A 25674-nucleotide genomic window follows, 5' to 3' on the forward strand; every position below is an offset into this window, starting at 1 on the left:
GGTCCTCTTTGCTATTAGCCCAAGTTTTAAAGCAAACTAAGGTTCCCTTGGCCAGTAAAGTGAGATGAGCACTACAACCCCAGAGTCGTTCACGACTGGACTCAACTGTCAGGAGTCCTTTACCTTTTTAAGGTTGAGAAAATACCAATTAGACTTTATTTTACTTCATCTGGCATAATTATGGGCCATACCAAAATACTCAATTTTTTTGAGGTTTTGAAGCTCAAAGAACTCTTGGTATCTTAAAGCCTTATACAGTGGTACCTCGGGTTAAGTACTTAATTCGTTCCGGAGGTCTGTTATTAACCTGAAACTGTTCTTAACCTGAAGCACCACTTTAGCTAATGGGGTCGCCTCCTGCTGCTGCGGCACCACCAGATCACGATTTCTGTTCTCATCCTGAAGCAAAGTTCTTAACCCGAGGTACTATTTCTGGGTTAGCGGAGTCTGTAACCTGAAGCGTATGTAACTTGAAGCATATGTAACCTGAGGTACCACTGTAGTGCCAAAATCAGTCAGTTTCCAGAGGGGAATGAAAGAGAGAGAAAGGAACAGAACAAAATTCTAAGCAGTAGCAATGCTATGAATTTGGCATTTACAAATAAGAGCAGTGGAAAGCACTTCTGAAAGATCAACACAACACCAAGAAATTCCATTTAATAATTAAAAAAAGACAATATGAAATGCAAACTTTTCTTTTTACAAGTTCAGATACAATTTCTTTTATCAAGTGCAAATAACTTTATGGACTACACCTTTTTCATCATTTAATCATTACTTTATAGGAGATACTGGACTGTGGATTACTGCACAATGCAATTATAAATATTTCAGCTTTGTTGTTTTAAATTGTTATATTTCCTATGTTGAGATGGAATTTTCAGCTTTTCAAACCTTTAGATTTTCTATATTTCATTAAGCATAGAATGGAAACAAGGGCTCTAGCTAGAAGGAAAGCAGGTAGAATTTCTAAGCCAAATTCAATACAAGTTTTTCCTTCAGAGCTGGCCCTGTACTTTTGCCTACAGTAAGCAATTGGACTTGAGCATCTCGACCTCCCCTCCCCAGATAAGCAAATGCTTATATGCCGTAAGAAATTGCTGAATATGATGACATCAGAGCCAGATATGAATTCTTAGGTGTTACTATGATGCCATATGTCCTGCTGAAGTACTGCAAAAATGTTCACATCAGAGGCAATTCAACCTCAATGCTGAGATGATTAGAGTAAATTTAATGGGGCAAATTCCAATTCTGGATCCAAAAGAGAAGAAAAGCAAACTATTAACACTCAGGCAGAAAAGCTTCAATACCACTACAGGAAACAGAGATGATCTGATCCAAGTGCAGCCTTGCAGCTTTTTAAGACACATTTCCAATTGTTAGTTTCAGGTCATGGCTCAGAGAAGGCAACAATTTCACCCATAGAAGTTGGGATTTCATCACTAGTATTTGCACTGGATTATGGATCAGTGACTGACAAGTGACCTTACATAGGGAAGAATTAAACTGACAATGGCATACTTCAGTTTTCAAGTTAGGGCTCACTACAGCTCATCTCAAAACCAGAGTTCAGTGCTGAACTCAGGCTTTGAAAAAGGGAAGACTACAGTACCTCTGAGCAGGGGCAGAGAGCACCCCCTTCTCACTGAGAATTCATGGCTACAGCTCTGAGTTTAGGGGAAAGAGCCTTCAGGTGGACGATGCAAATTCCCAGGAAACTTGAGCCTCAGCGCCTCTTGAGAAATAAGAGCCTACTGAAACATTCAGAAAATGAACTATACCACCTCAATATCTAAATGGGGACCCTCAGGTTTAAATATATCAAAACCTCCCTGCCCGTGCAAAGCTAACTTGTCAGAAAGAGTGAAGGTTAGATGACACTTTGAAAATGCTAGAAGACTTTAATACAGGGATGCATTCCAATATGTGATCCCTAATATGCATTCTTGATATTGAATTGAATTTACTCTCAAGAGCTGCTTGTGGCCAAAAGGTAATTTACAAGTCACTAGAAAAATTCTGCGCAAGTCCTGTGTCCCTTTCATTGGTTACAGGATAATCAAGGAGCTTGATCTTCAGGATCTACACTGGAATTTACTGTGGTGAGGAAAAAGAAAAGATTCCAAGAGCTGAAAACTTACGTCACATTTAGTCACCATTTCCCCAAATCCTTGTCTGTATTCATTTCTGTTTCATTTTAACACATGCACGCACACGCACACAAACACACACACATTCTCTTTTCTCAGGCAGGTATAAATATTGTAGTTTCTAGGAGAAAAAAAAACTTCCCTCTAAATAATATAAAGACAACTCAAAAATGATTGCACTTAATAATATGAAAAAGGTAGAAAGGAGAACGCCCTAGTGCACAAACATTCACTCACTCCTGCCCTTCACACTGCTTGCTTTTTTTTTGTCATTGAGTTACTCTTTGGCAGAGCTTATAAGAAGTCTGATCTCTCAGCACCAGTCTCCATGGGGGAGAAATCACATTGGAAAGTCTCACTTTTTACCATGTTTTCTTCCCCTTTTTCCAGACATCATTCCATGTGAGATTGTGGCTAGGCCAATGTTTTCTCTGAATGCAAAAAGTCAAGACTCCGTCACGAAACGATGCTCTTAAGTCACCAAACTTGCCATCACGAACATGGGCGATTTACTTTCACACTTCTGTGATACGTCTTTTTCTTTTACATGATCTTCCTCCCCACAACTTACGCTTTATTTTGTCTGATCCTCTCTGCAAGACTGTGCTTGGTTTATTTTTCTCTTTTAAAAACTCCCCCAACAGTCTGATAAATAAGGCATAACCTTCCGCATTCTGGGTGTCCTTTGCCCCCAATTCTTTACGAAAGAGTTCAGCTGGACCGGTTCCACTGCTTAGAAGCTGCTCAATGTCTCCCCGTTTCTTCTGTGTCCCAGGAGTGGAGCAGGGGTTGTTTCTATCTAGAAGCAGACAATTGTGTGCAGAGAGATGTACAAACAGCCTCTTTGGCAACTGCCTTGCAGCAGAAGGGGCCGTACATAATTTGCATATATGGGAGAAGGCGGAAACTGCCCTGGAGTTACAGGTCCCAGTAGAGGCCACTTGTGAAGAGTGTATCACTTACTGGGATATGTGAACTCCATGGGCTGAGGCTCCAGTATGGAAAGCTCAGGAGATGGTTGCCAGCTGCTTCTTCCAAGGGCAATGTCATCAGTGAATTTGGTTTGGAGAAAAGCCAAGGGAAGACCAATGGTTAGAGTCATCTGCATAGTGAGAAAATGGGGTTTGTATTTGTAGGAAAAAGTCATTGAAAAATAAGAATTAAGTGTAAGAAAAAGTTTTCTTGGCTGTCGAGGAGCCTGGAAGGCTGGTGAAAAGTGTCACAAGGCTATTTGTAAGGCCTGAGAAAGCTGGAAACTTTGGACCGGAGGAGTTTGATAAAGGATCGTGGCAGCATTTCCTTGTGTTTCTCTGTGTATTTGAAGTAGTTTTGTGGGTGAGCCAGCACATCAAAGAAAGCTTTGATCAGCTTCTTGTCCTGCAGGGAAAACAAACAGAATGGACATGGTAACTTTAGGAGCAAGGGAGTGTAGCACACACTGCAGAACTCCACAGGGGCTGCTTGCAGACAGGTAGCTCCTACTGCTACTCAATCATTGCTCTCCCACTATAGGGATTAGAATCCAGTCAAACGGAAGTCAAACGTTCCGTTCCGGAAGTCCGTTTGACTTCCAAAATGTTTGGAAACCAAAGTGCGGCTTCTGATTGGCTGCAGGAAGCTCCTGCAGCCAATCGGAAGCCACGGGAGCCCTGTTAGATGTTCGGCTTCCAAAAATAGTTTGCAAACCGGAACAGTCACGTCCGGGTTTGCAGCGTATGGGAGCCAAAACATTCGAGAACTGTTCAAAAACCAAGGTATGACTGTAGATGGCTTTTGAGGGACCTATGGCCTTTAAAGTGCACATGTAACATAATGTGCAGTTGGCCCTTTATGTCATCAATTCAATGTTTCCCCACCCTCTGCAAGGAGCTCTCCAAGGACAAGTCACATAATCGTTCCTGGGATCCTTTTTCAAGAGGAGATGCCTGGGCATGAATTTGGAATCATATGCATGCTAAGCACATGCTCTATCACCCCAATAACACGAAAAGCAGCCTCACCTTCAGTATTTCCTGATGGTTTTCAGAAGCATATAGCCTGCCATCCCGTACAATATCCTCCACAAGCTGTTCATAATCCTCTACATTGTTGAGAAAGGAAGTGGGAGGGATAATGAGGAAGAAAAAGCAAGGGGTTAACACACCTGCTATTATTTGAAAGAAACACGTACCTACAAACAATGGTAAAAGGAATTTGATGCTGCACAAAGCTGCTTCAATGGTCTCTTTCTTTGGAGTAGTTCCTTTATTCCCCCCCCCCCCCCAAATTCTGACCCAATTCCACATTCTAAAACGGCTCACTGGCTTGGGGTGTACAAAGGAGGGCAGCCAAACACTGGCTCTGAGTTTGCAAGCGACCACAGGTCAGGGAGACTGTTCAAGGGACTCGCCTCATTCTTCCCTCCCTCAGCCGGGTGCAATCCAGGTCAGAAAGAGAAAGAGATGAAGGGAGCAACATCATGGACTAAGATGGGAGAGGGAAGAAAAGGCAACAGCAGAGGAGGAGGAGAGGCTGTGCCATCCAACCATATAGAGGTTTTGCATGCAAATCAGAATGCAGAAGGGGGGAGTAGCACCTCAGACCATGCCCCCATTCTTAACCATTCACCGGCCTCAAAATGCTCGTCCTATGCAGATGCTCATCCATATGTAGGGCAAGCACATGGAGGATGCAGAGGGGCTATGCCTCCTAGCACTGCCCCCGACATCATGCTATCCTTGATTCCTAAAGCCCATGCATTGAGCACAGACACCTGCAGAAGCTTATGAACAAAGAGTTGTATGTGCCTTGCCTTCTCTTGGCAAGGAAAGCTTAGTACATGGTCTCTGAGGAGTGGGGACAGTATAGCGTTAAAAGCAGGAGGTTACAGCCCCACTTCATCCTCTAGATATTTGCCCTTCATTCACCTGCAGTCCTTTCTTTCTCTTACCATCATAGGTGACGTATGGTATCTGGAAGCCTCTGGCACTGTTGGCTTCACTAGTTTTAAAGTTGATCCACAGCTTCCGGGACCTTGCAGTGAAGGCGATGGGTCTCTCATAAGTCTGGCATGTCTCATAGGTGGTGATGGAGGAAGGAGATGCTGCAAGGCAGAACAGAACAGGACCATGTGTTGTGTGGAATTACCCAGATCTCACATCCCAAGATAAACTCCATTAAAAGATCTAGGAAGGCTAAGCAAAAAGGAAAACACTGCTGAAATCTAAGCAAAGCTCTTCCTGCTTCCTTTGCCTCACACCTTTGCTGAAGTCCTAACATCTGCGAGACAAAAATGAGTGTGTTTTCCTTTCCAAGGTTATAAACTTTGAGGATAGCCTAATGCCATTTGGCAGCTTAACTACTGAAGGCAACTTTCCTTTTCAGGGGCGGTGAGGCAGAAGTAAAGAAGTGCGGATTCATTTGCTTAGTGGTAAAGCAAGCAGAAGAGACATCAGGAAAGATAGAGCTTGCGGAGCCAAATGCACCATCTAGGGCAGGAGTGGAGAAACTCCTGGCTAGCGGACCAGATCCTGACCTACCCCCTGCCATATACTCCACGGAGTACTTTGACAGATGGGTTACTCCACTCACCTGTCAGTCATCTGATTTCTGTATGCTGCCAGGTGACAAATTCAAAGTCAGCTGACTTGTGCTGGCAGCATGACTTCAAACGGATTCTCTATTTTGACCCTTTGCTGGCATGGTCTGGATTCAAAGTGGGAACTGCAGCAAGCCCCTTTGGAGGGGCACTTTAGGTGCCAATTAGCTGGCTGGTGCTGAAAGCATGTGTTCCAACAGGCTCCCTTTCAGCACTGATCAGTGCTGACACCGAGTCCCCTTGGCTCCAGTACCAGGAACTTCCTAGCGCACTTGATCCTAGTGGGGTTCACTGTCAACACTGATCTATGCTGTCAGCTAGCTCCATTTGCAAAGGAACAATCAAGAGCAGACTTCAAATTCATGACTGTTCCTTCACAGCCACATCCTTACCTGCCCCACATCTGATGTCAGGTGAGCATAGTTTGAAGGAAATGCCCTCATGGGCCAAATGTGGATCCCTGCTGCTCAAAGACTGGAGGTTCCCCATGCCCAAGATGGGGAAACTGCTCCAGAGATCCCCACAAGAGCCATATTGATGGATGCAGGGAGGAAAATATACAATGGTCCCAAGTCCATCACCATGGCTGACAGAGACAACTGAGCTGTAAGATCAGTGAGGGCTGTGCAGGCTACACCCTTACTGTGATGTTGGTTCCGGGACTGCTCAAAGCATATACTGTACACCTGCTTTTTAGAATCACCTTTTCTGCTTTTTCAGTTCAAGGGTATAATAAAAAGGTAAAGGTAAAGGTACCCCTGCCCGTACGGGCCAGTCTTGACAGACTCTGGGGTTGTGCGCCCATCTCACTTCACTTAATCCAGGATACATCAGATATTTGCAGCTGCCCCAATATCCTGTAGGTGTCAGCACTGTAAGCCACCAGAAGTCTCAAACAGAATCTCCAGCAGCAGAATGCAAGCACTTTGCACACTATGACAGTCTGTTGGAAGGAGCTCTCGCCTGCTCATTACTACTGTGCAGCTGCACCACTGCAGATAGCAGGGGATGGCATTGCAGGAAGCAGTTCAGCTGACCTACAAAGCTGCTTGCACTGGCTTGGTCCCCAGTCATGGAACTGCCATCCTGTCTCTCCATCAGCCAGGGCAGGCACACAAATCACTTGGTTTGATCACTTATTCATGCTGGCAGGGAGACAGAGTCTCCATGGCTCCTGAGGTTTCCATAGTCCAGAAATTGGGGAGGAAACCTAGGCCAGTCCCCATCGCCACACTACCCTTTTTGCATGGCCCCTACACAGCATTTGGTTACCTACAGTTTTTCCGCATGACCAGGACATCCCCACATTCATCCTCAGACGGCAGGAAGATTTCAGGCACCACAATGAGAATCTTGCGCTTTGGCGGTGGGTTGATATTCCAAGTACACTCCACATTTGCAGGGTAGTTTCCAGGGTAGTTGGGAGACTCAATATAACCAGTGTACTCTCCCAGCTCCCCTCCACATTGACGGTCTGCAACAAAACACGTAGGGATCACTAGGATGTTATCTGGGAAGCAGAACCTGATTGGTTGCCAAGGGAGACCTGGGACATAAGCACCAGATGTGACACAAGTCTATGTATGCCAGTGTGGCTATATAAGAGTTGTGTGTAAACACAGGTACAGATAGGTCCATAAACTTTACTATTGCATGCATAAGGAAAATCACTAGGAAGCTAATGAAACAGAGATAATTTCAGCAAATGACTTCTGTTACATGCAGTCTGCAGAGAACAAAGCATACTTTTGCATTGTGACACAGAGGTTGAGCCGTCAAAGTCTGTGGTGGTATTCCCAGGGCATGTGATGCAGTAGTTCTGGCGGAAGTCAGGTTGGTAAGTGCCTACGGCACAGCGGATGCAGCGGTGGACGCTGGTGTTATAATAATGGCCTGGGGAACATTGAACTATACATTGAAGAGAAGAGAAAAGTGTCAGAGACTGCCAAAATAATACAAGGAAATGAAAAGCCATTTGGGGCAGTTAATTTGCTGGTAACATTGCTTTCTCTAATCGTGCAAGAAGGCTTGATGAATATCACTGAAAGGATGCAAGGCAAACTGAGCAGGAGCACTAAGGTGCATAGTAACACTGGCTGAAGATGGATAGCTCATTTGGCAGAGCATGAGACTCTTAACCTCAGGGTCGTGGCTTCAAGCCTCACACTGAACAAAAATATTCCTTCGTTGCAGGGGGTTGGACTAGATAACCCTTGTGGCCCTTCCAGCTCTCTGATTCTATGATTCTAACCTCTCTTTCTGCCTCCTGACCAAATGTACATTAGTCCTAAATATGTATTTTTTTACCATCTGACATATGGAATCCCTTGTAATACAGGGATTCCATTTATTACCATATTGATATTAATATAATACTGTACGGCACTTTTAAGTGTCCAAAGTACTTCCCATAGGCTATCTAGTTGTAATGCTCACAACAATCCTGAAAGGTCAGTCAGCATTATGACCCCCCCATATTGCAGATGGGAAGGGCTCGGGCTAATGGTAGCTTGCTTTAGGCCACCTGGTGAGTTCATGCCAAAGGCAAAATTCAACCCAGGGACTTCCTGGTGGGTTACTGAACATTCTGAAGCACTAGCATGATTTATTCTTAGCTAGTTTCTTTACACACACCTCTTTGTCTTCCATCCAGCCAAGGAAGACACATTACCAGAGTTTAAGGACTTGTTCCAGCCAGGCAAAAACGCTCAAACTGAGTGCAATTCAGGGCAGTGAGAGATGCGGCATAGGGAGAGGCCCGAGGGCCAAACAGAGAGGTCTGGAGGGCCACATCTGGTCCCCAAGCCTGAGGTTCCTCATCCCTGTCTTATACAGTGCTGTTGCCCCAAGCATACCTTTGGTATCACAGTCCTGGAAGGAGAAAGCTCCATCATGCTTAGTGTTCAGTCCCCCGCCACAGTGGAAACACAATGCTCGGCCCGCTTCCGGCTGGTAGGTGCCACGTGGACATGGTTGGCAGGGTTTGAAACCATCTACAGAGTACTGGCCGGGGGGGCACTGACCTGTGGGCCATGCAGGAGAAAAGAGATACTCATTGGTCCATATTAAGTACTGCCTCCCTATACACATTGCTTCTAATGTACCAGCAGCATGCAACATGCACTATAATATAACTGAGCCATGGGAGAGCACCATGAGAACCGTTGGCCATCCCAGAAATTGCCTAGGGCAATGTTTCTGCCTCTGTACTGGAATGTGATAATGTCCATGGTATGAAGGAGAAACGCCACAATCGGATCCATTTATCCAAGTCCTGGATGTGAAGAATTTCCCCCCAAATAAATATGTAAACAGATTTGGAAGAAATGGGTCATGAAGCTGAACTACCCCGTGGCTGCAGCTTCACAAGCCCAGATTCTTTATTTAACAAATTACATTAAATAAAGTTTGCCATTTAAGAGTAACTGTCAGGCATGGCAATAATAGGTGCACCTCCGAGCTGCCCGTCCTGCCCTACTTCTGAGTGCAATCAATGGCAACAGCTGTTTCCCTGTCATAAGTTGGGGAATTAGGAAACAGTTTAGAACATATGAGCAGCTGTAGCCTCTGTAGCTTTTTCTGTACTTCGAAGTGGAACTAGCGCCAGAGTGACAGGGCAGGAGGAAGGCTAGAGGGGAAGTAAAGCATCTTGTGCACAATCTGGCAGCTATCTTTGGGGCCCTTTTCTGAGGGAACATATTTTGTCTATAGTTCCCATCACCTTAGCCAATGGTGAAGGATGAAGGGAATTGTAGCCCCAACATCTGGAGGCCCTTAGGTTGTGCGAAGGGTGCAGTAGTGAATCAAAGCTGGAAGTGGCTATCATGCCAGTTACCTACATACAAAACCACCATCCTAGGCCTCTTGTAAATGTTGTGTTTAGGGCCAGTGCTTATGAACTAGTTGCCATTCTTTGGTGTGGAAGGGAAAGTGCAGGTATCACTGCAGTACTATTTTTTTGTGGGTGTTACCAATTCCGTTCCCTTTGCTGTGGCCACTAATTCATTCTAGTTCCGAGAGCTACTGTTGGCTACTCTGGGACAGGTTATCAAGTGTCCTAGGATATTGGACCTCAGCTATAGGTTTAGAGTACCTTGCAGCTCATCCCTGTACCTGCACAGGCGCTTATATTTGTTGCTCCAGCTGGCCCATAAGCATCACTTCCAGGGCAAAGGTCACAGGAGAGCTGGCCTTCTTTCTCCTGGTAGGTCCCTGGAGGGCAAGGGACACACTGCTCCATCTGACCATGGTAATACGTTCCTTGCAGGCAGCTAACTAAGAGAGAGGCAAAAGCGCTAGTGACACATGTGCCAAGACAATGCCCAAGATAACCCTTGTCTTTCTTGCAGGACAGAGACCCCAGGATCTCTCCTTGCCCATGTTACAATAATACAGCTCAGGCCCTCAAAAGAATGAGCACAGTAACCGTATCTATTGTCTGTAAGCACATGTGGCTGCCATAGATGTTAGATTTGGCAGCAATGGCATCAGAGCAGCAGTGTAGCACTAAAGGCTTGCAGTTAATATGCAAATGGTTCTTTTACTCTTCCTTTCCTCACCCCCAACCAATTCAGGTTGTTTCCTTACCACACTTAGGTCCCAGTCTCTCCTGTCCCGGCCCACAGCTCTCCTGCCTCTCGGGAGTCATGCTCAGCTTCCGTGCCACTTCGTATTCCATCCCCGAAAAGCGGATCAGGAACCGTTCCTGGTTTATGGATTTCTTCAGTGCTTTGATTGCCGATTTCAGTTTTTTCTCAACCTTCTGCCGCACACAGTTCAGATTGCAGCTGGCTGGAGTTGAGGGAATGAGACTGTGCTGTTTAACCTAGCACTAGGAAGAAGAAACCCCATTTCCAAAGACAACCGTATGTCCCTTTTTATTTCCAGCTGCTGTTAAATCAGCATAATCTATTCCAGTCTCATGCTAGGGGAATGGCCGTAGTTAAGTAGTACAGCACACATTTTACATGCAGAAGATTCAGGCTGAAATCCCAGGCATCCTCAGTTAACAGGATCTCAGGTAGTGGAACAGGGAATGACCTCTGTCTGAGGCCCAGCATAACCACTTCCAAACAGAGTGCACCATGCTGGATAAATCAGACCAATGGTCTGAGTCAGAAAAGGGAAGCTTCATATATTTCAAATTTCCTCAACCTCATCGCCCCACCCCCAGATGTTATGAACTAAAGAACTCATCATATTATAAAGTTGTATCCAACTAAGTATACCCACTAAAATGAATGGGCCTAAGCTAGTAATCATGTCCATTAATTTCAATGAATTTGTGTATGTATATATTTATGACAAGGGAAGCGGGTGGTGCTGTGGGTTAAACCACAGAGCCTAGGACTTGCCGATCAGAAGGTTGGCGGTTCGAATCCCCGCAAGGGGGTGAGCTCCCATTGCTTGGTCCCTGCTCCTGCCAACCTAGCAGTTCGAAAGCACATCAAAGTGCAAGTAGATAAATAGGTACCGTTCCAGCAGGAAGGTAAACGGCGTTTCCATGTGCTGCTCTGGTTCACCAGAAGTGGCTTGTCATGCTGGCCACATGACCCGGAAGCTGTACGCTGGCTCCCTCAGCCAATAAAGCGAGATGAGCGCCACAACCCCAGAGTCAGCCACAACTGGACCTAATGGTCAGGGGTCCCTTTACCTTTACTATATTTATGACAGTGTGTGTATGCATAAATAAAACAAGACATTGCCTTTTCTAAACAATCTTTTAACAATATCTAGGAAAGTTGGGTCAGCCAGTCCTTCTCTTGAACTCTCTTCTGAGATGGGTGTTCCTGGAACATGAGGTCTCTTCCTCATATTACTCTGTGATGTTGTCCCCTATCCCTGAGGGGAAAGCCAAGCTTTCTCAGTCACCTTCTCTACCTGTAATTTCTTCGGGCTTGATTTCAGCTTCAAACTCCAATGTGATGCGAGTCACCTCCTTGTTGGGGGAGTTGCGGGCACGGCGTCCTTTGCCCTTCTTGGATGAATCGCACTTTAAGTTCACAAATGTCACCTGGCAATCTGAGCAAGGGGCTGCCCCACCTAGGAAAGATGGGGCGTGGTGTTAATATCCTCCAAGCAAGCTCTCTCTGAAATCCTAACAGGCATTTTCCTCTGTGACAACCAAGCAGGGCTTCTCTCCTTTATCCCGTGGCAGGAAGCTCATCATTTTACTCCCATACCCGCCCGACACTAGCTAAGGCACTTTCTCAGGCACGACTTCCCAATGATACAATCCCACACAGCCATTTGTGGTGTTATTGCTATCAGTTTTTTCCTCCGCACTACATCATCCTCTGTGGAGGGGAGGGCCCCCACGCTTAGGGTTCTTTTCATCCTTCTATCCTCTCTTTTCTGCTTCTGGGCTCTCACACATTCAAAGGCACAAAAGCACAAAAGCCTCAGCTATTCCACAGCTTCCCAACCACATGCCCAAGAGTGAGTGCAGGAAGACTTGACTCCCAGAGCCTCAAGCTCCCTCTGTGTGTGGCTGGTTTTTAATAGTTGCAGTATTCAACTATGGCAAATGTGGAAAGCACAGTTCCCTGGTCCTTAAAAGCATCACAAGAGAATGCTTACAAGGACTGCATGCTAAATCCAAAGAGCTGCTTTCGTGACATACAAGACTTAGGACTGAAAACAGCCCCAAGGGAAGACTTTGAGAAGACATACAAAGGAGGGAGTACCTCACCTAGTGCAGCATTCCTGCCCACCTCATCCTGCTTGCCTTTCATGCGTGGGTGCAGGTGACATTTAGCATCCTTGATTTTGAAGGAAGCCTTTTGTTTGATTGGAGCAGTGACAGTCTCTAAAAGAAAAGGCAGGTGCTAAGTATCAGGGGAGCCAAGCGAGTCTCAGGAGGAGCCCTGAGGACTCAGGAGACCAAACTTACCAACACAGGGATGGCTGACATTGCTGGGCCTCTGTGGAGGTCCCTGCCGCAATATTGGGGTACCGCAGCTCACTGTGTAGCTATTGTCAGACTCTGCAAAGAGAAAGAATCAAGTCGTAATCAGCGGAGGCCTGTGGCCAGATATTTCTAAATGTATGCCTGCATGGGCCTGCATTTGTAAGCCCAGCCCAGCCCAACCCAAACCCCAAATGTATTTTTGAAAGATTAGCCCATGCCTGATCTTGCCCATCAATCATATGGATGAAAGCAGCCCAGTTTTGGCCAGAACCCGTTACTATGTTTCCCCACCCCCATGATTTCCATTCAGAAAGAATAAACAACCCAGCAAAGAATCCCAGTGCAATACAAGCACATAAAAGGAGCACAGATGGTGCCAGAGTGTGGATAATCTGAGCAAATTCTCATGGCTCACAGCCTTGTGGGAGCCATTCATGAGTGAGATCACATATGCCTTGCCAGAGGGAGAGTGAGCCAAAGCTAAATGCATGAAGAGTACTTAAAAAGTCCCCAATCAGCCAGGGATTGCATCTGATGCAGTGGTAAGTTAACTCAGTCTGCCAGTCCAAAGATTTCCACTTGTGCAATGGAACGTCCCCATCCATCCCCTCCCATGTACCCCCTAAATCTGTTTTAGAGGATTCCACAACCCTCCAGGGGAGAACTGGGAAGAGCATAGGCTGCACACAGTGGTGGGAGAGGGGGAGAGTTCCCGTTTTGCAAGCTTACATCCTTAAGCTAATGTGACAACTTATGTCCCAATGGAATCAGGTGAACACTTTATGGACAGGACCACAACATCAGTGGTAGGCATCAGTGGTGGGCTCTGTTAGGGTATCAGGGCCTTGACAGTTGCCCAAGGATACTAAGTACTGATGATGGCCCTGCACATGGGTTAAGTGCTATACTAAAGCAGCACAAATAACCTCCATTCACATCCCAGTTCTTTGTCAACTGTTCCTTCTCCTGCAAGTGCCACTGAAATCAAAGCCGAAAACCTCCAAGAGCTTACGTGGGAATAGAAAAGGGAACAGGCCATAGGACTGAGGAATGGAATTGAATAAGGCTTCAAATGCAGTAGAAAAATGGGGACAGAAGATTAAAAATCCTGTAGCAAGAGCCCGGAAGCTATACGCCGGCTCCCTTGGCCATTAAAGCGAGATGAGCACCGCAACTCCAGCGTCGGCTACAACTGGACCTAATGGTCAGGGGTCCCTTTACCTTTACCTTTAGCAAGAGAATAACATAATGGCACAATGCCCACAAGCCTCCAAATATTGCAGCCTCTTGAATCTGAAGCTATTAAATATCCTGGGGTGAAGGAGTGGCAGATTGGTGCACTTACCAGGTAGAAAGCGAGCCTTAGAGGCACAGGTGAGGGAGCAGCTGTCCTTCTTGCCATTCTTGTTGCAGGTAAGTGTGGCTCGTGGAGATACTGCACCAGCCAAACATATCACCAGCTCTGAAGAACAAGCAACAACAGACAGCAATGATAGCAATATGCAGATGAGATGGTGTAATTTTAAAAAGAGCACACAAATATTGGGATGGCTACAGTGCAAAGCCAAACCTTGTTCTCCAGTGGAAGTAAATAGGCATTAGTCCACTACTACTACTACTGTACTACTGTTTCCACTTGTATCTGCTACAGCAACTTCTCTGCATGTGTTCTACTGAGTTTTTCAGCTCACCACTGAAGGAATAAGGTCTAAAAGCATGCAGGGTCACTACTGGACCAGCAAGAGCAGAATCTGCTAAAAATTGAGAATGCCTGAATTTCCAAACACAGATTCTGTGACAGCTGTTTAAGAATCTCATATTTCATTTTTGGACATGCCTCTCTAGGTTTTATTGTATTGCAGAAAAAAAACACCTGGGAATGTTCAACACATTTCTGCGAAACCTAAGCTAGTTTTCTGTGTTTGAGTAAAATGTTGTGGTTGCCTATTCTGCAATCTCACTCCTCTCGATAAATCACAGCATGGTGAGAAGTTTTGCATTACTGGCAATCACATAGCACCAGACCAGCGTGTGGAATTCTCATTAATAACTTTGTGATTTTTAACAGCATCAGAATTTAAACTATCAAAACAGTGCCATACAACAATGCCACATTAAAATTAGTCTCCTTGTTCTCTGTTCAGTTACTACAGTAATTTTGTCCTCAGCTAGAACATTGCCTGCTGAAATACATTCTGCCTCTGGAGGGCAGCATGACCTCAGCCCTTTTCTACACTCACCTATGCAATCCTTTTTATTCCAGTGAAGTTTGCACCCGGCAGGGCAAGTACATTCATAGCTGCCAGGGGTGTTTATACAGCCAAATTTGCAGCCTCCTCGGTTGATGCTACATTCATCGACATCTGAAGGGCAACGAAGAAATGCAATGAATATGACAACATAGTACAAATGTAACATTCTGATTAGAGTATCCAAGACTCTGGTTCCAGAACTATAATATGGGTTGGTAATCAGACAAAAAAGAACCAAGTGTTAAAGAGTAAGTGGGAAAGAGACCAGGGAGGGAGAGGGAGAGAAGACAATAAAAACATACGATAACCTCTGCTGCTGATTCACCTTGTCATTCAGGAAAGACAGCTGCCAGATCAAATATTCATATACTGTATATATTGTGCCATCAGCATACTTGGGAGTTTACAGCATAAGTCAAAGACATAGGGTCCTGCCTTGAGGTGCTTCTGTTAGCAAAGTTTCTTAAATAAAACAGAGTACAAACTAGATGATCTCTGCAGTCGCACTTCCAACAGTTTACAAGTTTGTCCGTGGAGGAGAAAACAGAGGAAAACAGACTGGAAAGGCTAACAAAGAATGGGAAAAATATGTAGCTAGAGGTATTGATACTGAGTGGCATGATTAGAAATGATGACAGTCCTCCCTTGCACATTTAGAATGCTGCGCTCCATGATGGTCACAAGGGCTTTCCATTCAGTGTGTAGCTCAGTGGTGGAGCATCTTGTTTGCATGCAGAAGGTCCAAAGTTCAGTCCTCCTGCCTTAAACTCTGGAGAGCCACTGCCAGTCAGTGCGGACAATACTGAGTTAGATCTGGCTCAGGGTAAGGCAGCTTCCTATGTTCCATTCACCACACCTATTATAGATTTAGACTGGTAGACAATTTATTTTTTAAAGCATGCTGTAATTGGGAAGGCCAAACTAGAGCTTCATGGGAAATGAGCTTGCTGCTAAGTAGTGCTTAAGCTCCACATACAAACCTGCTCCACACACATTCCCAAGCATCTGGTGGAACTGCAGCCTAGTCAGTAATATGACCTTCTCAGCTTGTGGCAGTCCTTTTTCTGCCAGCCCATCCTGACTCCCAGTTATGCTGCCATTTGTGTCGCTGCATTGCCACAGGCTAAATTCATCTTTTGATATTTTACTGCTAATTCACTTTTTAGGTGGTCTGCCAAAAGCCAAGTTCAGCACTTAACATGCAATTGCACAACCCCGTCAGCTGGTGGTAGTGACGTTTCAGGGGTAATGGAGGTCAGAGATATAAATAGGCCCCAAAATACATAGGGCAGGCACATTTTGAAAATATTGCTTGTTTCCCTAGACCAGCCTTCCCTAATCTGGTGCCTTCCAGATGTTGTTGGACCACAACTCCCATCATCCCTGGTCACTGGATATGCTGATAGGATTTATAATCAGGGTGGGGGAATCTGAAAGGCACTAGGTTGGGGAAAACTGCTCTAAACCTATTCTAGGAAAATTTAGCAACTGTCGGGAAATGCAACCTGCTGCCTGCTTAGTCTATCTAATATTTCCCACAATAGAAAATGTCTAATCCCATCCATTGTACAGGAAGCCTGCCTCATCCCTACCTTTGCCAATAAAGAATAGGTAATCAACGATGAGAGAAAGAATTCATCAGACCCTGCTTTAGAGTCATTCCAGATATCAAGAGTGTGACTGTGAGCAGAGATCAGTATAAAATGGAAAGGCTTGGTTGCTAAAGTTCAAAAGACAGCTGTGTCAGACAGTCTACCAATGCTGCCCCCTTTCAGCAGCTCTCCCCATTATGGCACACAGAGAACCACAACCATGGAAATCAATGCTAAAGGTCTAGCATGAAGCGAGCAAACAATGGGAGAGGAAGAGTCAAAACAACTCATGAAGGCAGAGCTTTGTTCTGAAACCTCCACTTACAAAGGCTTCAGTCTTCCAGACTTTGCCAAAGCACACTCCCACACAATGGGGCACACTAAGGTCATGGGCTTTGCTCCCAACTCTTTGGAGTAGGCTGGGTGCTGACTCATATGGCACTGCCAAGCCATTCTTGGGCTTGGTTCCATTTCATCTTGTTTATTTATGTAACTCACTTTCTCCCATCCCAAGGGAGCTTTTAGCTAGGAGAAAGTTAGGAATGCACCTTGTACCATTGGTGCATCTAGCTCAGTACTGTCTAGACCAGGAATGGGCAACCCTTTTGTTCCTGAGGGCCACATGCAGCAGCGGGTGGGTGTCCAGGGCCACATATAATGGGCAGGGCTGCACCTAGTGCTGGGCTGTCATGGACTGGCTGGATGCATAGGAGTGGTGGAAGGCACCAGCTGGAGCACCCCTGGGGAAGAAGGCTCAGAGCCAGGGGATTGGTGGTAGGATGACAATGAGCAGCCAAGGGGAGAAGAAGGAGCAGACTGGGAGGAGGTGCCAGAAGCAGAAGACGTAACAGGGTTTGGTGAGCAGGAAGAGGCTGTGGCAGAGGGCAGTTCCAACTCTGAAGCTGGAGTGGAATGGGGCCAGGAGAGTGAGGGGCAGGCTGCTGAAGAAGCCAGGGAGTCTCCCCCTCCTGCTGCAAGCAGTTCACCTCCCCCCGGTCTCCTAGAACACGCAGAGAAATGAAGAGGGGGGTTGTGTGCTGGTGCTGTTTGCGACTGCTTGGGAAAGATCCTGGAGAGGGGGAGCCTTAGAGAGTGGTAGAAAAGCAGGGATCTTCAATCCTTGCAACTTCTTGGAGCAGGCCTACTTGGAAGAGTTGCTGGGATCACTAGGCCTGTGCCGTTTTGGTTTCTTGAATAAAGAGTTAACTTCACTGACACTGCGTTTTTCTTTGATTGCTGACTCACACTGGACTCCAGCTCCTGACTTGAGCAGGGGCAGAGGCAGGACAGGTATCTCCTAGGCTGCCCTCCCCCCCCCCCCGCATTTTAAAGTACCTCCCCCTCCCTAGCTGCTTGGGATTACCAGGGAGGTTAAAGTCTGAACTCCCCAGCAATTCTAACACAGCTTTCTTTAAAAGGCAGGGTTCTCTTTATATGCTCTCAGTATGGACCGTATGGAGAGCAGCAATGGGCTGCACTTGGCTGCCCAGCTGTGGTCCACAATGACTTGACAGCAGGTCTCCAAGATGTGTTTTCCAGCCCTACATTAAGATGCTAGGGACTGAACCATTTTTCATACAAAGAACGTGGTCTGCCACTAAGTTACAACTCTTAGCTCTCACACTCTTCATGGCAACACATGCGAGTCTGTGAAGTTCCCTGAAGATGGAAAGAGGTAACACTTTGTTTCACCTAATTTCAGTGGTAAAGAATCCACCGCCCCCAGTATTTTCTGAATGTCACTCCCCTTTAGAATTCTGGTTCAAAACCATAATCCTGAGTGGAATGTGACAACCTTCCCCTGAGGGCAACAAAGGGCACAAAGCAAAGCATGGTGGAGATAGCTGTCTCCAGTTATTTCCCATTTTTGTGTCCAGATGCCTCATACAGTCAACAAATGGGACCTGCAGCAAAATGTTAGGAGTGTGCAGTGTTGTTGTTCAACATTCCACCCACTCCAGTGCATTCCATTCACCACCCTAGTTTTCCATTTCCCGGCCTCCCTCCACAGCCACTAAGCAATCTCAATCCTCATTGGGCTATTTGGGGGGATCTGACACCTCTCCCCCAATTTCTTGTACTGCAAGATGGCAACTGGCATGCAGAAGTATACTGCCTCTAAAACACAGAGCAAACGGCAATCTGTGGAACCCAAACTGTGGAACCCAACCCCAAACTGATGTTTGTGCCAATTCATCTTTTTGCAAGCCACTTTTTGTAAGCTCGTAAACCCGTGGGTAGCGATTGTCTTGTTTTGTTTTTATGTAAGCCACTCGGGAGGCTTTTTTTGGTGAAAGAACAGGCTACAAATGCTCTCTATATATAAATAAATAAATAAAACAGTTTGTGGTATCACATGTTACAACATCCTTTTCCATGTTAATCTCACAGGGAAAATGCTATAAAATAAGGAAGCTGATTTAAACTCAGTGACAAGGGCAACTGCAAGTAACCAGGAATTACCTTGTGGGCTCCAGGTGTGATGAGGGTTTTCGACAAGCTTTGATAGATGTTACTGAGATTGCAAAGGAGCTAGAAATACTACCAAACTTTGAGACAGAACAGGTTAGGAAAAAGGAGGAAGAAATGGCAGTTTGAGTATGAGGCCCAAGAAGAGGCACTGCGAGGACCAAAGCAGAAATTCAAAGTAGGTTTCTACTATGTTGTTTCAGTCGGGGTCATAGAAGCTACAACAGCTCCACTATAATTCCCTATTTGGCTTCCTGTATCATACATGCAGTATCTATCAACAAAATATCTACTGAAGATGTACTTAAGGGCTGCAAGCATTTGGAAAAATCACTGATGAACAATGGAAACAAAGATATTGGCGCTGAAGTTCTGTGCTGTGGACTTACAGCAATAGCTCAAAAACTTCCAAGGCTTATGCCACCACAAGAAGGAAAAGCACACAAACTGAGATTTTGATGTGCCTGAAATTGAAACTATTAAGAGACTTAAATTTTAACATCATAATTCACAAAGATTATTTAGCAGTTTCAAATTTTGTGCTTTTCAATTTTTTCTACAAGATATCAGTTTTTGAGCACTGAAGTTAGCAATTAAAACAATTGTGGAGTGCAAGTAGCTAGCTTTGTCTAGGGCACAGAATAGTCCATCACTGGCACTGGCACTGGGTTGGGTTAATAATCGTGTTGCACTCATGAGTCTGAGTTATCTCTGAAGCCTAATAATGATACTGATGGGACATATCTTTAATTTTTTATTTTAAAAGACCTGTCTAGCATATCCCTTTTAATTTCACTTCTATCTTCCTCCACAGGGTTAAATCCAATTTACTGTGGGAACACAGTATTCCTGGAGCTTAGTGTCCTAAACCAGCAATGAAAAATGGATTAATTGTTTGATGTGGTCTTGGATAAGATTCCTTTTCAGCTTTCAGTGTGAATCAGAGAATTCCAAAGAAGAGTAACGAATGTTCAAATAAGGCCATAAGTTAAAGCAGGAGAGCACAGAGTTAAGTCCTACTTTGGCAAAGCAAGATGAATGACAATCAAACTATCTAGTGGTGTCTGCCTGATCCTCTCTTTTCAAATAATTTCAAGTGATAAAGTTTATGGCTAAACATTTGATGTGACCAGCACTGGTATATACATCCGTTGTGGGGAAATCAGAAGGGACAAAATATCAGGCAGGGCCTAGAAACCTGTAGGGATGCTTGCTGCAGGTAGAATGTAAAACCATGCAAAGTTGTTGTGGTTGAGGTAAAATAAGGCGGAAGATGGGGGAAACACTGCACACAAGAGCTTGGGATTAGAAGTGCAGTCCCCTGTAAGGTGGACACAGAGCCTACAAGGAACAATAACTGAGGGTATGGTTCATGGAGGAAGGAAGAAGACGGGGAAAGTTCCACACAATTTGTACGGATGATACATTGCACTGGAATTGAGAGGGTGAGGGCTGAAGGTCATGCGATCAAGGAAGCAGAAGAGAGATGCAGGAAACCTCATCATACAAAGCCTTGGAGCAGGAAGGACGGTTTTTGAAAAGAGTGTGAAAAAATGAGGAAGGCAGAAATTTGCATATTACTTCAGATTAACTGGGCAAATCTCTGGCTGCAAGTGTCTGGTATATAACTTAAGTTCTTAATCACTTACTGTAGCTGAGCCAAGGAATGCAAAATGTAGACAAGCCCCCCAAATACCAAAACCTTTCCATCTTGACTTACAAGCTTTGCAATATTTCATTGCCTTCATGTTACTGAGGCTAGGGCCCAAACAGCGCCAAGCAAAGCAGCAGAACTGCTATCTTCTGTTGTGCTGCCTACATTTCTCTTGATAAAAATTGCAAAATGATGCTTGATTTCTTCAACAGGAAACAGCCCCCTTTCAAATGTCTAATTACTCATTTTTCAATTTGTGATATATTATAGCATCTAGCTCCTTTTCTATTCCGGTGTGTGAGCTAGCCAGTTGCCCCCATCTCCCTTGTGTACTAATTTGTTTGGTTTATTTCCTCAACAGGTAACATGACACAGTGCATAAAGAAGATGTGCTATGAGCCTGGATGCCCACCCTTCAAATCAAATTCCTTAGGTAGTCTAAGGCAGCTGTACTTTCATATCATAGGTATGCATTGAATAAAACCTTCTCTCTCAGCTGTAACCACACCATACATTTGAAGCATATTTATAGTGCATAAAGATAAAGGGACCACTGACTGTTAGGTCCAGTCGCAGACGACTCTGGGATTGCAGCGCTCATCTCGCTTTACTGGCCGAGGGAGTTAGCGTATAGCTTCCGGGTCATGTGGCCAGCATGACTAAGCCACTTCTGGCGAAACCAGAGTAGTGTACAGAAACGCTGTTAAAAAATGTTATAGTGTATAACTTCCTGCAAAGTATATTGGGAGCTGTAGTTTATCCATTACAGAGCTTTCGTAGGGAACTGTATGTATGGTGTATACATAGTCGCCAGTCCCATTCCCAGAACCAAAATAAGATTAAAGGGTGGAGGAACCTTTACTTAGCCCTATAGCCCTTGTTTCTCTTAGGAGCATTTCCAGTCTCTCTCTCTCTCTCCCCATTTAGCAATATTGCACCGGAAGCGTGCAGCCTCCTGCACATATGCATCTCAGGTCTATGATTAACAATGATATGAAACCTTCCTTTGCAAGCAACTAATTCAATACAATAAGCCTCTCCTAGCAGGACAATTACATGTGACATTTCTCACAAAATATGCTAGTGATGCAGATACACTCCATCTACAACTGTCTCTTCGCAATGTGATTTCTGTGTCCACACCTGTGATCCATAGCTGGGCTCTGCCTGTTATCATGCAAAGGACTGAGCAAAATTGGTTGCCTAAGCAGAAACAGCTTCATCTACAGCAAGTACAGAGGGGATCTGTACTTGGCAACCACAGAATGTTAGCACACTTTGGACAGACATCAAGTAAAGGTCCAGCATGCAGTTTAAACAATACTTACGAAGCTGCGTGACAACATTGGCACTCGGACAATATGCTGTTTTTGATTTGTGATTACATTTTACCACACTGAAGACCATGAATCTGCACCAGTTTGACAGGAGTGGCAAATTGAGCCCAACGGGCGAATTTGTGTTTTCAGTTTTCAGGTGCACTTCACTTTTGCCAGTCTGCATACTTTGCTTGCGTGCATGTTTGTGTGCGTGTAATTGCTGCAGTCTGTTTACGCATCTGCCTCAGTCTGTATAATCTAGGGCATCTTGAGAGAAATAACTCTCCCTTATATTTATCGTGGCAAGCCACACTGCTGCAGCAACACGCTCCAACAAACCCCTCCACGCCTTCCATCTGTCTTTCCATTTTTCTTGCTGGCACAACCCCAACCCTTTCCTCCCCCTCCATTGAGAAACCATAAAACTTTCTGAAGTTCCCCTCCACCCACCTCAAATCCTCTGCCAAAAACTCACAGTGGGGTTTTCCCTACTCACATCCCACTGGACAAGACACAAATCGTTCCTGTCACCTTGTTTATAGCTGCAGAGACAAATGTCTGGTCCTGCCACTCTCTGCAAAGAGTAGCAAACATATTTTAGGAAACATAATTCACTAAATGTGGTCTCACAAGAAAGAGGGGGGTGGGGGGAAATCTCTCTCGTGGTCCAGGTGCAGGAATGGTAGGCCAGGCTTTAAGAAACCTGTTCAGCCCTTGCTTGGTTCAATCATTGGCTTGGGCAAGTCTCAGTTTAATTTTTGTGTAAAATTGGAATTGTTGTGTTAGAGCTGTTTTGTGGACAAATTATGTATCAAATGAAACATTTCTGCATAAACTATAGTATTCTCTACACTTCAAGCAAGGGCAAACACAGTCCATAAAATCCATCAAATAAGCAACTCACCATACAAAGATTCTCTGACTAGGGCCACTAAGATGCATTGGGAAGAGATCAGTAGTAGAGCACATGTATTAGAAGTAGAAGTTCCAAGGTTTCACCCTTAGTGATTACAATCAAAAGGATCTCAGCAAGATTAGAATACATCTCTGTCCAAGATACTGGGGAGCCACTGTCAATATGAACAGATCATTCTGGGCTATATGGCCCAATGATGTGACTCATTATAGACAGCACCATACATATATATGTTTATGCTGATGATGTCAGATCCAACAAGTGTTTAGATTTGCAGAGTTTATCCTTGCAGTGAACAGACCTGCTTTTGTTTTCCTGTCTTAAAGGATAAGCCACCAGTATAATCCAGACAGAAGCACTGGGATACCAGACACCCAGTAATTTGTGGTACACAAACAGTGAATGACCTGTACTCTGAAAGGCTCTCCATGTCTGTGCTTTCAGATTTTCACAGGTCTATGTTGGTAACTTCACTGCCTGTATGGCCACCCACTGTTAACCTGGTTATGAGCTGATCCCGAACTACATTATTCTACTAATGTCTGCACCATGAAGCACGAAGGCAGGAGCTGCTGGGTCTAAACTGCAGTAATGTGCTGTATCACATCAGAGATACCACTCTACACGTTCATGTCTTTACACAGTCTAAATTTCATTACTAACAACTTCACAGAGTGCGAGGGAATGTCAAACTGCAATGCATGACAGCAGACACGGCCTCGGTGTTTAGAATGCAAGATCCTCATCAATGGATTGAGCTCAATCTGAGCTATTAGCATCCTGCCTAAAGATTTCCATCTAACATGATATGCAGGAGAGCTATCTTTGATAAGTAACACAGCAGTTGTCTTACTGTGCCTGTGATCCACCATCACATAGTAAAGTGTCTCATTTCCAACTGAAGCCAGCACCAGTGTCTTCTGAAAGAAACTAAGTATTCATGAATATTACCTTGCACATTAATAGGAACAGTTTTTACTCATCTTTGAATTTAAAAATGACTTTACCTACCCAATGTGCAAGAACCGTTTTCTAACTTCTATTCAGCTCTTGGCCTTGCTGATATTCTCCAGGTTCTGTGTTCAGCTTAGAGCTGAATGATTACTGACAATATTACAGGGAGGACCCTGCTTTGGGTGAAGCAGAAACTACATGAGCAATGGAGACTTTCTCAAAGCTTACTGTCCATAAATGAAAACCAGTCTGAACTGGTCCCTTGGAGGTCAAAGGTCACTAGGCTTCAGCTTAGAACAGAAAGAGGACAGTTATACCTGAGAGAGGTGGAAGGTTTAAAGTTCAAGAAAGAGGTGCCAAAGAGGTCACAAAGAACAGCCAAGCCCACTCATCCTTATCTGTCACACTGATACCTCCACAGTGGGTGAGTCCGTAGAGTGTGTAGCCTTTGTGACACAGGCACTGGAAGCTCCCTGGTGTGTTTACACAGATGTGGTCACAGGTTCTGTCAAAGGAGCATTCATCAATATCTGGGAACAGGAAAAGAGTGTATAAGCCACATTCCACCAAGTAGACAGTACATCCCTGAGGCCTGGATTATTTTACTTCCTCAATAACCAGAGATTTTGAAACTGTACCCATTGCCAGCAGTCTTTTGTCAAAGTCATTCTAACAGAAGCAAACACACATATGTGTGTGTGTGTGTGTATGTGTATGTGTATGTATATATGTCCAACTGCCATTATTTCCTCTGCAGTCCAGGCTGCATTGTCAGACCTAACCCCCTCAAGTAAAATAAGCATCAAAGTACACATATTCAATATTATTTCATGCACAACAATTACTCCTTAATACTCTTAACCACAATGTTACACTAAAAATCATGAAGGTTGAAAAAAGGTAAAAGCCCAGCTTCAAATCTCCAGAGCTATGAAACTCACTGGGTGACAACTGGGCCAGTCACACTCCCTTTCTGTCAGCCTAACCTATCTCACAGGGTTGTTGAGGATAAAAGAAAGGGAACCATGTATGTTGCTCTGAGCTCCTTGGAGGAATGCTGGGATAAAAACTGCCTATCTGCCTGCCTGAATAAAGGGATCTTTCCCTCATCCCTTTAGTACATGTTTATGAGTGAACTGGGGAGGGGAGGAAAGGTGGAAATCGTTTCTGACTAATTAGGACAGAAGTATCAGCTTGGGAGTGCGTCACAAGATTAGGGCCAACACATTCCTCAACTTTGTATGCAAGTCAAAGGGCTGAATCTCAGGGCTGACACAAGAACCCCAAATGGAGCAAAAGGGCTGGGAATGGGAAGAGAGTTTGCAAGTTTTCCACTGCCACTTTCCCAGTGAGATGCTCAGAAGTAACCACAAGCAGAAAATATGCTTTCCCAGTAGAGTCTTTGCTGAGAGAGATGCCAGGGCCACCTATTCTTTTCCTAAAGGGAAGTTCACTGGCGCTGGAAGGCACAGTCTGTTGGCCACAATCAGCCTACTGGCTTCATGTTTACGTCATTGGCTTCATTAACCTAATTGCCACAAACTCATAAAAAGAAAGCCATGAAGGCAGAACCTGGATGGAGATGAAAGGGGCCATAACCTAAGCATAAAGCAACTCTTCCCACCTCAACTCCTAACACACGCCCAGCTTCCCTAGGGCCAGGCCTTATGCAGTCAGAATAAAACACCTGCACTACATCACATGTTAGCAGCTGCCTTCCCCAGCCAGAAGGGAGGGGAGAACTTACAGCTGCTGATTTGGAGAACAAAACAGGCCCTGATGTTGAACCCAGCTGTAGACCCAAGCCGGTTGCCTCTTGAGGCCTGGGTTGTGACCTGGTATCATGTCAGTGAGCGGTGAAGTGTATGAGGGCTAGCT

The 25674-nt window shown here is 45.0% G+C and overlaps 1 protein-coding gene across 6 annotated transcripts in view; it reads right to left on the minus strand.

Moving 5' to 3' along the window:
* Positions 1 to 621: 621 nt before the first annotated feature.
* Positions 622 to 25674, minus strand: part of SCUBE3 (signal peptide, CUB domain and EGF like domain containing 3) — a 109166-nt gene continuing 84113 nt past the window's right edge. For 5 of the 6 annotated variants that reach the window (XM_079980854.1, XM_079980856.1, XM_079980855.1 and 2 more), the window contains 14 exons: positions 24210 to 24326; positions 14881 to 15003; positions 13986 to 14102; positions 12623 to 12715; positions 12422 to 12538; positions 11611 to 11772; positions 10318 to 10521; positions 9844 to 10005; positions 8586 to 8753; positions 7477 to 7638; positions 7007 to 7204; positions 5083 to 5235; positions 4154 to 4233; positions 622 to 3530 (listed from right to left, as the gene is read on the minus strand). In XM_079980854.1, the coding sequence (XP_079836980.1) occupies positions 3381 to 3530; positions 4154 to 4233; positions 5083 to 5235; positions 7007 to 7204; positions 7477 to 7638; positions 8586 to 8753; positions 9844 to 10005; positions 10318 to 10521; positions 11611 to 11772; positions 12422 to 12538; positions 12623 to 12715; positions 13986 to 14102; positions 14881 to 15003; positions 24210 to 24326 (2006 nt within the window). In that variant the 3' untranslated portion in view covers positions 622 to 3380. The remainder of the gene's footprint in view (positions 3531 to 4153; positions 4234 to 5082; positions 5236 to 7006; positions 7205 to 7476; positions 7639 to 8585; positions 8754 to 9843; positions 10006 to 10317; positions 10522 to 11610; positions 11773 to 12421; positions 12539 to 12622; positions 12716 to 13985; positions 14103 to 14880; positions 15004 to 24209; positions 24327 to 25674) is intronic. The other variant, XM_079980857.1, reaches the window with a different exon arrangement.

Source organism: Podarcis cretensis, assembly GCF_951804945.1.
Source record: "Podarcis cretensis genome assembly, chromosome: 6".
In the NCBI taxonomy this organism is placed as follows: Eukaryota; Metazoa; Chordata; class Lepidosauria; order Squamata; family Lacertidae; genus Podarcis; species Podarcis cretensis.